The sequence below is a fragment of the Egretta garzetta genome, unplaced genomic scaffold (assembly GCF_000687185.1).
Source record: "Egretta garzetta isolate BGI_Z169 unplaced genomic scaffold, ASM68718v1 scaffold420, whole genome shotgun sequence".
NCBI classification, from domain to species: Eukaryota; Metazoa; Chordata; class Aves; order Pelecaniformes; family Ardeidae; genus Egretta; species Egretta garzetta.
The window spans coordinates 268,732-286,038 of NW_009258386.1; the positions used below are offsets into that span (position 1 = coordinate 268,732).

General features: G+C 39.7%; 1 protein-coding gene across 1 annotated transcript in view; it reads left to right on the forward strand.

The window, feature by feature from the left end:
* The window catches only part of NELL2 (neural EGFL like 2), a 171,359-nt gene that overhangs the window by 41,699 nt on the left and 112,353 nt on the right, over positions 1-17,307 (forward strand). The window contains exons 3-8 of the mRNA XM_009642290.2: positions 8,310-8,483; positions 8,592-8,688; positions 12,658-12,730; positions 12,910-12,992; positions 14,061-14,189; positions 15,472-15,574. Coding sequence (XP_009640585.1) covers positions 8,310-8,483; positions 8,592-8,688; positions 12,658-12,730; positions 12,910-12,992; positions 14,061-14,189; positions 15,472-15,574 — 659 coding nt within the window. The remainder of the gene's footprint in view (positions 1-8,309; positions 8,484-8,591; positions 8,689-12,657; positions 12,731-12,909; positions 12,993-14,060; positions 14,190-15,471; positions 15,575-17,307) is intronic.

A 17,307-nucleotide genomic window follows, 5' to 3' on the forward strand; every position in this document is an offset into this window, starting at 1 on the left:
CCCTACACTTAATTGTGTCTCTCTCCTAATTTATTCAATTTCTGCCTTACTTAGCATTTGTTTTCACAGCTGTTGGTGTCTTGTGATCATCCGCTCTCAAACGGGTTGTGCTGTACAGCAGTTTCAGACCTCGTTCGGTGTCTAGGGGGAAATTATCTGTGACAATTTCTCTCTCTTACAGATTTAGCCATACAGGGAGATAAGTTCCCAGAGGTGAACTCTGGATGCATGAATTTTGTTCTATCATTTGACCATTGTATTAAAATAGAGGTGGAACTCTATGTTCCCTGCTTTTGATGTATGAGTATCTGTATTTCTGGACGGCAGTGTGAAGTCTTCTCTCCAACACCACCAAATCACATTACACTGAGAAAAACTTTCAGTATTTGCCACTTAAGCCAATACCATAGAGTGACGTTGGTTTTGTTTGAGGGGTGCTCTCCCCCTCCCCATCAATAGCTTGCAGAGTAGATATTAGGTAAGAATCACATGGGATTAATTTTCAGGCATTAAAGCTGTATGTGGCTGTTCCTTGTGCCAAAAGTAGTGGTAGCTAATTTCTGCTTTTTAAACCACTTCGTGCTATTCTTTGCTGGAAGAGTGGAGACTTATAATGTTCTGTATTTTATTTTTTTTTTGGTGGTAAATCTTACTTACCATTTCTTACTATTCTGACAATAATTATGAACCCTCTTAAATTTATTCATAACCATCAATTGCTTTTGAATTTACTTCCTCTAGCGATTTAAATCTCCTCTGGTGTCAGCCACCTTTTCTTTTGACACAGTTTGCATGTTTCATCAAAGGTGTCAGAAAAAAAGGTATTTTCTTACATTCATTCACTGCTTTTCTAGTGCATGAGAAAATTCTGTGGGACAAAGGATTCTCTGTATAGCCACTGACTGGCTGGGCTACTGCCTCTGCCCCAAAAGAGAAAGATTCCTTGTTTCTGTTGGTTTGGGAGATTAACTTTTATCCCCGAGTGTGTGGTTGGAGGGAAGTATTTGTAAAGCAGCAATTTTGTGTTATACTCTGTTTAATGCCTTCTTAACGTTGGGAATGACCTGTTTCTTTAAGTGTTGGTTATAAGAGATGTTATTAAATTGGTGGATGCCTTGTCACTATTGCCTGGATTTTTCTGCTTCAGTTTAGTTTACACTTTGTGGCCACAAAAAAAAGGAAAAAGAAAATTGCCAATAGGATGTAAATTCTTGTAATGCACCCACCTTAAAACCACCTTCCTTTAACTTCTGTAAATCAAGTCAGGTTAGGCTATCTGCTCTTGTAAATCATCACAGTGCCAACTAATCCTGGGTGATTTGGTTGCAAACTTGTTACAAAATGCTCGTATGAGCATGGAGTTTGAGTTGAGACTAGCGACAGACCTACTTGAATAAGAGAAAAAAGATTTGTCCCTGCCTGTGACACTGAAAACTGCCAGTGAAATAGTTGAAATCGTGAGTTTTGACAGATACCGTTATTCTTCTACTGTGGTTTGAAAGGGTTTCTATTAACAAATAAATAACAAAGAAATCTGTATTCTGTCAGGGTGGGAAATGGGAAGAGTTAGGTTGAAACTGGCTTTTGCTTTTACTAATACATATATCGGAAAGTTGTTTATTGTATTTGCAGTCCTCTTGCTCTCTGTGGAGAAACTTTGTCAAGAAAGGGAGTGAGAGGGATGGTTTATGCCATTTGATTTTACAGCGTTTGATCTGGGGAAGTTTCTTTCCTCCTTGATTTTTAGCAGAAAAAGAAGCTTCAGATAGGCAAGATTGATATTAGTGGGGCTGTGTGATAGTGAGAACGAAATGGGAATAAATATATTGATAAATGGGGTTAGTGGAAGAGATGGGAGGCATGAGAGCAATTGCTCAAAGGCAAGAATTGTCTTTCAAAGAGTATTTTCTAGTTTGGGAATCTGATTTCACATTCACAGCTCTAACAGAGACGGTATGGACAATGGGCCATAACACCAGGTTTGAATTTTTGCAAGGCCAAGCCGGCACCTTTTGGGAGAATAGCCCTTCTTGGAGTGCTTTGGGGAGCTTGGTGGGAACTCGACCTCAGCTCTTGCTTCTAGCTGCTGCTGAGCTCCCACAAGCGCTCAGGGAAGGCTGGCTGGGCGCCGTGCCTTGTCATCAGCAGTGATGTTAGAGGGCTGCGGATATCTTGCTCCTGCGATGATGAGGGGCTCTTGAATCATAGCGCTAAGCTCAGCAGAGGCTATGGAGACTCTGCAGGTGGGGAAGGTAAGATTCTGCTACCCTGATTTAGGAGCACAGCTAGCTCAAAGTCTGGGAGGTGAGCAGAGAGATCTCTCAGGTGAGAGGCAAGCTCTTGCCTTCAAAGTCAGCGCGGTCTTCCAGATCACAGCAGCCCCACTGAGGTCAGATGAGGGGCTGCAAGATGTTGATAGAAACACGATCTTATTGGCATATATTTTTCTCCCACATGCTTTATTTGAGTCGGGTACAGACGTGGTGTCTCTCTACCCTTCCACTCATCTGTTGCTTGTCATGTCCCATGAACATCCTGATGTGGAGGGTGTTCCTCGCTGCATGTCCCAGCACGGAGGTCTGTCTCCTGTGCACATCAGGAATGCACCTACCTCCTTTCCAGCTGTCCTCCATAGCTATCCAGTGCAATGAGCAGTCATCATGCTAGAACAAAGCTAAAATGGTTGACCTTTTTTGTGGTAGAAGAAAATAAACAGCAGAAGATATGTAAATGCCAGAATGATAAGTAGCTCGCTGGCTGGGGTACTTCAGAGGCATTTTCCTTGCACCATTAATCTCTGCTCTGCCTGATTTGGAGCAGGGACTCGCACTTGGTTCTTTTCCATCTGAGAAAAGTGTCCTGAGGAGTGCCATTCTCTTTTTCCCCCCCCCGCCCCCCCCCCACTCGATGCAGTAAAAAGCTTTGTTGGCAGTGCCTGGCCAGGGCTATGCTAGTAAACCAAAGAGCGCCCTGGCCTGCTGTTGTCCATTCTGCATAATTGTTAGCATCTTCCTTGGCATGCTTCTGTCTCCTGCAATTAGCACCCTTGCAGATGATGTCAGGGCAGGGTTTGTGGAGTAGCGTTGGCCAGGGACTGTTCCCAACAAGCAGCATGGAAAAAACCACCTATTTCAGGGAAAAAGTGGGAGAGAGCACCCATATGGGTGTGAGTTGTAGTGGAGCACCACTGTTAATATTTGTCTCCAGGGCCAGGAAATGGGCCTTGCTGGCTTTATGTGTTAGTATAGGCATAGGACTTGGAATCAGCTTACTGAATTTAGGTTGCTCTTGTACCTGACTTGTTCTTTTTGATTGATGAATTCTGTGTAATGGAAGAGCCTCATCAGTTCAACCTGAGAGACTGTTTTTACTGTCCTGTTGTTTGTGCGCTCTGTTTCAATACGGAAAACACCCTCTTCTGATTTCAGCCTCTCTTCACTGGGAATCTCTGTTTTCAAATAGGTAATAACTGTGGCATTAAAGAGTATTTGAGGAAGTCTTTTGGAGAGTCTCTGTCACTCATTTTAACAAGCATTTCATCCTGGGCCCCAGAAACCTTGCTGCAGAGTGTTTGTTTCTATCAAAAGATTTGGTTTTAATGAATGGAACAGCATTTTTTAAGAAAAATTATTCTACGTCAGAAAATTCTTGCCTGGATCTAAAACTGTATTCAGCAAAAGAAGGACAGAAACTGAATTGGTGGCTTTCCTGCCCACTGTGCACTTGCACTAAGTGCTACCATTTTATCCAGAAAAGTAAAGAACTTTTTTAAAATGTATCACTCCCTGGCAAAACCGCCAGTCATCTCTTGCCTAGGTAGAGCTCTGGATAGTCAGGGAAAATGGCAAAGGCAGTAATGCCAAGCAGTAGTGTAAGTAAGAGGTGGGGACTAGGTTTTTACAGGTATAGCGCAGTTGCCACTTGGCATTTAGAATCCATCAGGGCATATTTTAATGCCATATGGTTCTAGGGGATGCACCAAGCAGTAAAAACTCCTGGTTAATGTTTCAGAACGCTTTAAGTGTTACTTCCAAATAGAAAAACTAAGGCTCACACTCCTGACTGCCCAGTCATCATACCATGGAAAATAGCAAATAACGCATTGCTGAATGTGGTGGCTGTGCGGCGTGAACTGCTTTTACATCTTCATAATCCATACCCAGCAGAATTGCTTACTGCTATTGTAGCCATAGTTTGCAATGAATAGGGTCTACTGGGTAGGATCTCTTTTTTTTATGTTTTATGTAATTATACCTAACAAAAAAGCCAGAACAGTTGTATCAAAAATCTTCAGGTAAAGGTTTTTTTAAGGAATGGAGACAAGGATTGTGATTTTTTTCTTAAGTACACGCTACTCTTTAATTCTATTGGTTTTTCTTTTCTTCTTAGTGTAGATCAAAGAGCCATGAAGAACTCTTTTAGCACTATACCTATAAATATGAGTAGTAAAAGTTTAAAAAAACCCCACCCTGTCATAAATTCATAAGCAGCAGACATGATCTCTTGCCTTTAGCTTATAAAATATTTGTCTACATGCTGTAAATTGCAGTAGATTTTTATTAGTTGCCTGCAGTAGGAGTGGGCAGGTGCAGTGCGTGTTTGCTGCGTGAGCAGGGATGCCAAATGAGCCATCAAAGGCTTGACGTTACCAACGCTGGCAGTTAGCTGGAAGGGCCATACCTCCCTCTTCTCAAAGACTGCTACTGCGTACACCAGGACCATCTGGTCTCTCACCTCCTAAATCTCCAGCTTTTTGCTGTACATCCTGACTTTTACTTCCACAGTCTCCCCCGCATGGGTCTGTCGCATCCCGCAGGTCCCGCGCAGGCTCGTGCAGACCACGCGCCCTTCACCGTGATGGGCGGTAGCAGCTCTGCAGCTGAGCAGGTCTGCTGACTCTCAGCTCTTATCCAGGAGTTACGATGGATCAGTGCTGGGCAGCAGAGGAAACATCGCTGGGTTCTGTCTCAAATACCTCTGGGGCATTTGAGACAAATTTCTTCCTCTTATGAAAATAGGCTCAGCCTTAGTCAGTGCATAAGGGGTCTGGCTGGTTTCCAAGCAGAGTGACCGATCTTACGGTGGCCTTGGCTCTTGCCTTTGCAATGATTGTGCATGCACAGAGTGATCTGCGGAGATGTAGCAACCTTTTTTCAGGTTGGTATTTTCTTCTCCATATGGCAAACGTAGTAAACCTAAGCACTTATCACCTCCCTACTAAGTTAAATCCATTTGACCCAAAGCGTGCAGGCTGGTATTGATTAAACAACCACAGAGATCATGGACATTAGCAAAGGGGGAAGCAGGGTCTCCTGTTGAATTGTGTTTCTCATTGTGGTTTATTTTTTACTTAGAGCTGTTTGCCTTTCACAGCATAGACGAGCACCTTGGAGCTGTTAGGAGAGGCAGTAGCCACGTTAGTAATGGGAATTCTTTGGCTGATGCTCTCCCTGCGATGGGTGGGCTGGGATGGTGTGGACAAGAACCCAGTGATTCAGCTGATGAGTTGCCCCTGAAACTTTTCAGTAGTGAGTTTCCTGGTTAGGAGAAGACTGCAATATGATGCTGTTACTGTTTCCTTTGGGAGTAAGTCCTTTAGGAAACAAGATCACCCCTCTTTTCTCTCAAAAGATCAGTGATCCTGAGCATAGAGAGAAGTTTAGAGTATTTTTGTCACCAGAAATGAGTTTTTAAAATTAGATGTATTTGTTAATGCTTAGCTTACTTTCTCAAAGACTCTTCCAAACCTTTGGCAAGTGCGTACCCAAGTGCGTGCTTTGTTACAGCCTCACAGATGGCACGAGAAGCCTCGCTGCGGGCAGACTTTGCATCTCCAGCCATACCTGGTTGTCCCGTCTTCTGAAGCTCATGAGACTGAGCCAGAGCTGTTTAAGTCCAGGCAGTTAAGCAAATACAGAAAAGTGGAATAACAAGCACAGTGTTCTGTAAAAAATGAAGTGCAAGTGATTAACTTCCACTTCCCTGTGTTTCAGTGTCATGGCCTTAGTTCAAGCTGAAGGGAATATTGTTCCGTCTGTCATTCTACTTGCTATTCTAATTGTGTTTTCCTGCTGCCTCTACAGATTACTAGTAAACCATAAATTATTCTCCTAATAATTCTCCTAATGGGTATTATTATTTTCTTTTTCATTTTGATGCACATTTGCTCTAACAGCCATCAAGCCTTTAGAAGGGAGATGTATTTGTTAGTTTACCAAATGAAGAACAAAAGAGATTGCCTGTGGATCTCAAAACAGTCACAGTTAAAACAAAACCCCCAGCATCCACAATTTTTGCACAGCTTTGTGGAGGAAGATTTCCTTGTTTATTGCAGTGCCATCGAATGTCAGCATCCTCTCTCAGCAGTTGTTAATCCCTGAAATTTTTACAGTGGTGTCTTCTTTTTATGAGGAAATCCATGTTTCATTCACAGAAATTTCATTATCTCACCTGCATAAGGAGCAACATGAGTGTTCGTTTTATACCTTCTGTACTGACTGTATGTCTGCTGTCATAGTTTGTTCCCTGCCTGCCTGCATCTCCGTGTGCTGGCTGGCATCAGTTCTGTCATTGACTTCAAAGAGAGTAGGAGGTAGCCCTTGGTTCTATTAGGACATAATGTTTCAACATATGCATCCCTTTCTGTTTCCAGACTGTATCTGCAACTGGGTAGAGACACTTGAAAGTTGCTGGAGGCGTCCAGTTCTGCAATGTTCCCCTTCTCTGTTAGGTTGAGAGTGACCTTATTTTTATCCTTGAAGCTTGAGTTATGAAGGAGGTTATTAAGTTGACTGATGTCCTGCCACTATTGCCCATTTTTTTTCCAGCCAGGCCTTCAATTAGTTTACACTTCTTGCCAATGCAAAAATTATTTTTGGGCCATGAGGAGGTAAATTATCTCAGATTATAGAATTTACTGCTGACTCTAGTTAACTGCTTTGTTAATATTGGGGAGGAAGAAGAAGAAATTGCCCTTTGCCAGTTTTGCAAAAGGATAATTGTTTTTGTGCTATTGCTAGGCATGTTCCACCGTGAAACACCCTGAAGGAAGGAGAGATGTGCAGTGAGCCCAGTCTCCTCCTAGGGATAATGATTGTACAAGATGATTTTGATTTGGCCTCATCTTCACTCTTGAAAACTGCCACCATTGTCTTGTCTTGTCTGTTCTTTAATACAGATAGCCGGTTACAATAAACAGTGTCACCCTAAACCACGTGTGCGCTCAGATTATAAACCAGTGTCATGCCTGACTGCAGATGTAACAGCAAAAATAGACAAAAATGAATCGTCCATTCTCCCAGCTCTTGTGCATCTCACTACATAATATATTATTTTCCTTGCTCTTTAGCTGTAGGTTGCATATGATTATTAGAGAATCTGCATTTCTGTTTTCCTTTCATGTTTTAAAAGCATTGTAGGGGGTAACTTTAAAATGAGAAACTTAGAAGACAAATGGTTTGTCAAGCTTGTTCCCAGAAGAGGTCCAATGTACAAGAAATAGCCCTGTCTGACTAAGTACCAAGTTTGGTTATGGGGTGCTTTTTACATTGATCTTCTGGAATTTCACCAGCAAAGCTTGTGTTAGCAATCTGCAAATCTGGTGTATGGTGCACTTATCTTGGTATAGCTGCAATGCTGTTTTTTTAACGTGTATATACGTATACACATATATGTGCATACATATACATGCATGTGTATACACACACACACACCACAAATACACATAATTATCTAACAAAGAAAATATGTACACATATATAAATTGTTCTGAAGAGTTAGCACTTCTTGATTTTGTATTTCTTTGGAGAAATTTTATTATGAAAAATGAAAGGAGATGTTAGCAGTACATCTCAAAGCAAACAAAGCAGCATCCAGTCTTAGTTCTCGCTTACTTCCCTGGCTGGCAACAGCTAATGATGTCCCTATTGCAAAACTTGGTTGTTGTCTTTTGTCCATTCCTGCCTTGAGAGTGCCCTCACCGTGCTTTCAGGGTATGAGGCAATTATTCATAATAGGGTAATTATATTTCCAATCAGATCATGTTATGGAAAATAGTGTTGCTAGAGGAAAAAAATACTTGGCTTGGAATCTTGTGTACTTACATGCAAGTTGGAACCTGCTATTATGTGTTATTGAAAAGAAGGGTGCAGTGCAAATCTGGAAAGTGTCTGCTTTCATCTTTGTATCTCCTTGCTTATCTTTGCCCCTGTTTTAAATGGTTCCTGCATGATAATGAGAAGTTGTGTTATGTAAAATGTTGCTGTGCTGATAAGAATGGTTCATGACATGATGGTGCATTTATGGTACAGGTACCTGGAGCTGGAAAGCAGCGGTCATCGAAATGAAATCAGGTTGCATTATCGTTCAGGCAGTCATCGTTCCCACACAGAAGTATTCCCATACATTTTGGCAGATGATAAATGGCACAGGCTTTCCTTAGCAATCAGTGCTTCTCACTTGATTTTACATGTGGACTGCAATAAGTAAGTAGAGAGTGTTGTTTTATAAGAAGTTGTCACATTTGGAACATTCCAACTCTGAGTAAATGAGATGGTAACAACCTGGGACTTTATTTTTCCCTTCCTTTTCAGAATTTATGAAAGAGTGGTGGAGAAGCCCTTCATGGACTTACCTTTGGGTACAACCTTTTGGCTGGGACAGAGGAATAATGCACATGGTTATTTTAAGGTATGCATTCCCTGAAAGGAAAAGGGTGAACTTAAATAAAAATGTTTAAGGGTTTGAAGCATCTTTCATATGAAGAGAAGAGAAGGCTCAGGGGGATCTCATCAATGTGTATAAATACACATAAATATGTGTAATACACATAAATATAAATGGGGGTGGGGGGAAATGAAGATGAGGGATCCAGACTCTTCTCAATAGTGCCCGGCCAAGAAGCGATGGACAAAAACTGAAACACCTGAAATTCCATCTGAACATAAGAAAACAGTTCTACTGTGAGGTTGGTCAGAGATACGGAGATGTTCAAAGGCCATTCGGACACAATCCTGGGCAACCTGCTATGGCTGGTCCTGCTTGAGCAGGGAAGTTGGAGTTGATGATCCCAGGACGTGCCTCCCAACCTCAACCAGTCTGTGCTTCTGTAATCATAACACAGTTCTTAGGGCCATGGTGTGTTATGTATCAGCATATCTGATGTCGTGAGCTGTGTTTCCATCAAACTGGACTTCACTAAATAAAGTTGCAGAGCCAGATGCGTAGGGCTTGGTGTCACCAAATGACACAGCCAACAGCAGCCTAATACAGGGAAAGGTAAATGGCCAAGTGCAACAAAACTCCAGGAAATAAATCATGAGTTTATTGTCTCTTTCATAGCTAGATGAATTTTTTGTGTGACACAGAACACTACAGTTTCAGGAACTCCAATTTCATTGCCTCTGTAGGATTTAGATTTCACCACAGTATCTTCTTGGCTCAGAAATGAATGAGGTGGCTAACATCAATGAAGAGAATGCTTTTTCCCTCAGAGGAAGAATATTTGTGCGTGCTTTTTGCTTACTGCTTCTGCTTTAACATGTATAGATAGCAAGCACCTGGTGTATAGCAAGATTGAAAAAGTGAATGCTATGTTGAACTGGAGTGTAAATTTTGATTCCTCTGAGTCCATTAGGTAGCACTCATTGGTCACAGCCGCTGTCTGTGGTCTGGCCTGAGTCTTCTCTGGAGCTACTTTAACAACTGATGGCATCCCTGTGGATGCTGTCCCATTTTCCTCCCAGTAGGCATCTTTTTACTTGAGCTGCAAAACAGAATTGATGATGTTGATTGCAGACCCAATCACTTTTTAAAATATGGCCTTCTAAATCTTTTTTTTTCAGTGTAAAACACTTTGGCTATGGTTTTCACAGCAAGTTCTGAGCTTTTGTGCTAAAATTAGTTTTGGGGTGTTGAAATACTGTTTGCTATACTTAAATGCTAATTTATATACTTGTTGTGTATGAAGTACAGAGGTCCACTGGGGCACTCAGATTTGAAAACTGAAGCATGACTTTGTTTTTATTTTTCAATTCAATACATGTTTCCTTTTTCTCTATAAGACTAAAAGGATGTCTGTTAAACAAGCTGCAAAATTATATTTCTGGCTTAAATAAACAGTTGACTCCAAGAATAAAATCAGAAGATATTAATGCACTGCTTAAAATGATCTCAGATACACTTCAATTATTCTACATGCTTATAATTAATACTTTTTTTTAATATTGCCTTTATTTTTTTGCGTCTTCTCAGTTTTTGACTTGATTCTATTCTTTTTTTTGCAAAAGAATAGTCACTGTGAAGAAGCTCATTAGGTGTACAAAAATAAATACTCCAGTAGTGGACTGTAGGGGCTTTTGTTTGTTTCTTTTCAAGAAAGATAAAATGAAACAAAATACATGGAGTATTTTGCCTCAGTTACAAATATAAACCAGCTTAGCAAAAATACAGAAATGGATAGCTGTTAAAAGAGCATCGATATAGCCAATATATACTGTGCTAAGTGATTTCTCCAGCTTAATATAGTACCAATGGTCAAACTGCATCTGAAAATGAAAATGGTGCTGTTGTACAGGAGATTCATCAGTTTAGAAGATGATGACTTTCAACGCTTCTTAGTGTTTTGGAGAGCCTATACTTCTAGATGCTCACTGTGGGACAACTCCTACTGATCAGATTTTGGGAGGTCCAGGTGCTTAGCTATTTCCAAAAACCAGGCTGCTTTGAGTGGATTAAATGGATTGTCCAGAGGGGTCGAGGCACTTAAAATCATTAGTCACTCTGAAAAAGGTGTTATGTGGCTGTATTTGATTTTGAACCTAATATTGCTGCACTAAACCAATGTGCCAGTAGGCATATTCACACTGGGATATATTTGTACCTGTTTCACTTTAAGGTTTGAAGTCTGAGTGAGCAATTCTGGGTATCTGATTTCTGGTACCATGTAACTTCTCTCAGTACCTAGCATCCAGCAGTGTGTTAATTTGAACGACTAGGTTCTTTAGGAGCTTGTGCAAAGCCTCTCATGGACTGTCAAGAGGTCCTGATTTGGGAGCCCAGGCTAGGTGTCGCAGCTCCCTGTTGTTACTCTGGGACAAGGAGAAGGGACCTGAATTCCTGGTGAGTGGCAGAGCCAGCTCATATCACAGCTGATGTATGATGAATAAAGCTTCTCAAATGGTTGGAGGAGCTTTGCTGTTGGTTAATAGCTAAACTATTTGAATACTTGCCTGTGTGTTCATTGAAGAGTGTTTTAAACTTGGATGGGTTGGATCCTGCCATTCCTCCTTTTCATGAAAATGCCATAACTTGGGTTGACATGAGTCTGAAGCTGATGACACTGTGGAAGGAAGGAAGGAGAAATCAATACAGTGAGCTTTTTGGTGTGCTCTTTAAAGAGGTCTTTGCTCCTGACTTCCAGAACACGTGGTGTGGGAGGTCCTGATGCAGAGCCCTGTCTCAGGCACAGCTATTTTTTCACTGTCAGCTAATCACTGCAGCTCCTTGTGCAGTGCGGGGGAGCATCCAGTTGTTCTAGATCATAGCTTTGTTGTTAAGGGAGAAAGGTGGGCATGGTACTTAAGTACCCTCTTAGTTGCCCTCCAGTGATGCCTACTCTTCTCTGTAGGTCACTTAGGTTGCTAGGTCACCCTGTGTCATTCACTTGAGGCCAAAGTTCTGGTTCTTTGTCTTTGATTCAATACATCTGTACTGAATGCCCTGTGTATGTGGATGAAATGTGGACTTTTCCATTTAGTTTGCATTGTGTTCTTAGTGTCGTGAAACATTCGCTTCGTAAGCACGCTGAAGCATGTTGTAATTATTTTGCTTTTCCTCCTAAGGAGTTTTGGAGATGCAGGGAGGGGATCGTGGATGAAAGGGACATCTGGAACGAATATGACAGGATGGTTCACTTTGAAATTGTTGTTTGGCCATTGCTTTCGGAAAGCAGCAAAGTGGCTGCTAATTATATCTTAATGACTAAGGATGCATGTAAATTTTGCCTGCAAGCGTGGGATCTATTCTTCCGGGTGAAACCATCCCTTTCCAGGTGGCATAGTTGAATTTTGCGCTAAACTTCCCCTTCCCCTAAGTTCTTGCCAACATGTGACTGTGTAACAGAGATATAGTTTCTCAGCATCCTGCATGCTTTATGAAAGATCCCCATCAAAATCATAAAGGGGTTGCATGAATGTGTTTTTCCTGACTCAAGTTTCTTTAATCTTCACTTCTATTTGACAGTTATAGCTTAGTGAAAAATTTGCATTTTATTTAAAAGAGTGTTTCAAAGTAACTGAAACTGCAACTGTTTTTCAAATTACTTTTAAAGGTCACTTTCAAGCTTTTCTGCAGTGGCTAACTAAAAATAACAATGAATTCAAAACAACCAAACTCTTGCCACATAATTACATCTTGACATTTAATCTTATGTCTTTAAAAATGATGCAGTATGTCTGTATTTGTACATCTATCTATTTTACTTTCTCTTTATTCTTCTATCACTACACTGGGTCCAGGCAAGAAGCTATGTATTCATAAGTATTGGTTTTATCAGGTAGTTTTCCTGTCTGGGCTTTAATGTTTTGCATGGTGAATGGAAAACATAATTTCGACAGGTAAAAATAATGTATCTTTTTTCTCCTCTCCACTTACACACAGGGCATAATGCAAGATGTGCAATTACTTGTCATGCCTCAAGGATTTATTTCTCAATGCCCAGATCTTAATCGCAGTAAGTCTATTAATTCTTATACCATAAAATGAAAGGTGTGCTTTGTACCTACTTTCTGTCCTACAAGCTTTTGTAAACCCTTGAGTTTCAGTGTATTCGTTGTCACCTTTGATGTGATTGAACCCATTATGAATACATGGGTTTTTTTTTAAATTAATATACATATTTTGTTATTCTAGCATGCCCAACTTGTAATGACTTCCATGGACTTGTGCAGAAAATTATGGAACTGCAAGACATTTTAGCCAAAACATCAGCTAAGGTAATGTTTACTAGGAGTCATGGCATGGGAGAAACGAGGACTCTAAGGCGTTAATTGCTATCTTTTTAGCTTATTTGTGCATGTGTGGGGATCTGCACATGGGTGTGTGTGGAACATCCCTGCATGGTATGTTTATATGTTTGTATTTATATATCTGTGCCTAGTGTCCATACATACAAATTCCCAGTTCAGAGAACTTTCTTCTGTTTTAGTATTTTTATAGAATCCTATCTTTTAATAGTAAACAGGATCCAAATCCCTGAGCAAGGAAAGGGCTTGTAGATATTCAAGCTGTATTAGGCTAACAAGTTAATAAAATGAATGAATTAGGTTACTGTGCTTATAGTGCTTATTGCAGGAAGACTTACTGGTCCAAGACTTTTCTAGACCTGAGCTGCCAAAGGTGGGTTCAAACAAAATATATGCAAGGCGACGAATTAAGAATCCAAAGCAGCATTTTCTTTTTTTTCTTTTTTTCCCCCTAGAATATCACACCAAAAGCATTCATGTCTGCTGGTGAAGATAGACTAGTCTTCTGGTTTTAAATGTCAGTTCTTCAGATGTCTGCAGGAATGCAGGGATGCTGTTACCTGGCTGATTTGATGCACAAATGTTAGAAGCGCATTGGTTGAAGTGGAGAAACAATTGCTAACAAATTGGTTTTGAGCCTTACCTCCAATTTTGCCTCTCTACTCAGATTCAGGTCTTTTGTGCATAACCTAATATCTGCAAGTAGTTTATTTGGAGCACGATTCTTGGTTGGTTCCCCCATACAAAGATAAGAAATCAGGGGCCATACCCATCTTGACTTACTCCTTTCTTTTCATTATATCTCTGACGCTAGAGAAAGCTGAAGTGCATTGTGTCTTGCTTCTTAATTTCCGTGTCCGAATGACTGATGGTTTAATCACATTGCATTTGACAATAGTTGCTTTATTGTCTTTGCATTTTCCTACATATATTCTCTCATCTGCATGCTTGTTGGTCAGGGGGACTGTTTTAACCACATTTATACTAATGTGAAAACCACTTACAAATTCAAAACTATTCTGTGAACTCTAAATACAGTTGTCCCAAGCTGAGCAGAGGATGAACAAGTTGGATCAGTGCTACTGTGAAAGGACCTGCACGATGAAAGGCATGACGTACAGAGAGTTTGAATCCTGGACAGACGGCTGTAAGAACTGCACCTGCATGGTATGGCTACAATTTGAGTGGAGACCGAGGAACTCCAGTGCTTCCTCTAATTACGGTTTTTTTGGGCCACATAATGAGAAAACTTCCAGGTGTATGCTAGGCAGTAACAACAAAGTGCTAGAAAACCTGTTCTAAATGTAAGGGATAGTCTTAATAAATACATTTTCCTATTGTTTCAGCAGTGCCAACACGTGTAGCTCTCCTCCGTTTCATGTCACCAAAGGCAGATGCTATGCAATATACTTAGCTGTCATGTTATTCCCATGCACTGAGTTGCAAACCGTTTCTCTGGATAATTAATTCCCTGCTTTTTATCACTATAAACACAGCCTTTTTTTTAGCAAATGATTTAATAGATCCCTTGTGCCTGATTCCCTTTAGTTGCCTTTGGTTACATCTCAGTAAGTAATAAAGAGTAAAATGTCAGGGTCATGTGCATGCTCTGTTATATCACAAATGAAAAAGATTATTTAGGTGGATGGAAGATTCCCAAAGGTATCACAACTCCAGAAGCAATTGAAAGTATCCTTTCAGGTACCAAACCACGGCATCTTTGTTATCGTCCATTCATTTAAAACTCATTAATTCCATTTGAACTCATTAAATGCCTAATCCAAAGGCCATTAGAAACTGGTGAAAAGACTGTTGTTGTCTGTACTGCACCTTAGACTGATTTGCTACTATCTATAATTTGCTAAATGGTTCTCCTTAAGCTTAGTATGATTTTGATCTTTATATTTCTGGAGGGACGTTAGTTTTGCTTTTAGAGTTTTGTGGTTGATGAGAAGATGACTTAGTCCGTAGTATTAAATCTGGCTGACAGCTACTTAAAATGCTTTGAATTTACTGTTAAATGCATTAGGTATTTTTGTCTCAGTTTTTTCTTGCAGCTATGATATTATTACCTTTTAGAAATGTATTGTCTCTTATGTAAAAATCAAAAGGTAGAGTATTGTTCTGTGAGGTTGTTATTTCACACTAATCTGTCACTTTGCTGCTGATTGGCAGAATGTTCTACCTCCAAATAGATTTGCCTCTAAAAAAATCTTAGATCATTATGATCTGAAAGAACAAATCATACATGTCTGAAAGATTGCATGGATGATATTCTGAAGGTATAGTTTCTATTCTTGTAGTTATTAAAAGAACCATGTTAAAATGTCTTTTGGGGTATTGTTAGCGAGTTCATTGCATTTAAAAATAGATTTTAAATTCCTGTGTTTGAGAATATCTCTGCTCTTGCTAAATATAACTACCAGTTAAGCACCTTTTATTCTTCTAGAATGGCACTGTGCAGTGTGAGGCTTTGATTTGCCCCCTCTCTGACTGCCCGCTTAACTCTGCCCTGGCGTATGTGGATGGCAAGTGCTGCAAAGAATGTCAATGTAAGTTTTACTGCAGTGCTTCCTTCTAATGAATATTTTCAAATCTGGGAAGAAAAGGAACGTTTCTGTAAACATATCAGTGAAAGAACTGGTCAAGGGATGAAATATTTGGGTTAAGGAATGAGGGAATTTAGATTTCCCTGAAATATTTTGGGAAACAGATAACCAGAAAGTTTTTGTCTTTCAGTTGTGGGCATTTTTTTAATTTTAGTTGTTGGTTTGGTTTTTTTTTTTTAAACACAGATATTTCTTATCAATGTTTTAAAAGAAAAAGTTATGTACAAAACTTTCTGCAGACTTCCATAGTCTATCTTTTAGACAAAACTGCTAGAAATTCAAGAATGATTGCTTGGTGTTTGTTTTGACTGGTGTTTCTAACACCTCTGTTGTAAGAAGAATGTACTTTCAACCTTATGTTGTAGTTCTAGAAATGGAGGTTCAGATTTATGATTCTTCTTCTGTAATTAAGGGAAGAGAAAACTCATACTAGACCCAAGAGACCAGCAAAAACCAGACACCTAGAAATGTTCTTTCACAAAAGGTCAGGCAGAATTATACAGGCAACTGGGTAGAGGTAATTTACTATTGTCATTTAAGAGAGGTGATTACCTTCTGGTTTTATAGCATTTTGGTTTTGTTGCAAATAGGGCCAGAGAAGGGGAATTTTAGGTTAATCACTATCTAGATGGACCATGTGTAATATTTCAGGTCAATTATGGACATGTATTGCATAGGTGATGGTTATTTATTTTGGGCTATGGTGGATTCTGTTCTTGAAATGGAACATGAGATGTGCACACTCCTTTATTCTGTAAATGCTGAGATTTTTCTGTGTGGTTTCATCACTCTTCTACTGATGTATAAAACTTCTTTTAGAGTATGGAGAAATATATAACTGGTTAAAATGACATGTTGTAAGATAAAATTCAGGAAGACATTTTGTACTCCATTGATCTTGCTCCCACAGGAGTTTATTAATATTTAATTGTGTTAGAAGTTACACAAACCATCCTATTTTATGAAACCTTATTAACTTACTCAAGTAGATTAATTCTAATTGAGAGGAAATGAGAATTCAAATACTTTTTTTTTTAAACCAGCTACACAGAATTTCCATGCATATTAGATGGCTCAGGGAATTGGTAAGTCAGGGATGTGAGATGTGTGGAGTTCAAGCTTCTATTTGAATCTTTGACCACGTTGGCAGAATTTGAAAACCTGATCCTCTGAAGTATGTTTTTGTAATGTACTGTCTGTGAATTGAGTTGGGAATTCATATAATAAGATTTCTTACAAAGTTGTTTTTCTTGGGAGTCTTGACAAAGGTCAAGAAATGTGAATGAGCATATGGACGCTGACCTTGTCATACAGCATTACTACTTCTCCTTCCAATTAAGATACAGTTCTGGTACAGCATACTGTGAAGTTTACTCTGATATTGCCTTTTTGATATTCTTAATATTGTCAAAAGCTTTTTACCTTCCAGTGTTGTTCAATTGATGCCAGTACATAATTTGACTTGTAACTAACATGCACACACATAACTCTCCTGACAAACTACCAGAAAAATTATTAGATCAAAAAATAAAAGGGATTCCTAATTTCATCTAGGTTAATTAAAACGCCATTTAAAAAAAAATCAACTTTTTAAGTGGCCAACTCCCTGGAACCAAAGGACGGAGAGCGTAAATTGGAGTCCCATTGACAAGGTAGTTAAATTCCAGTGAACGAGT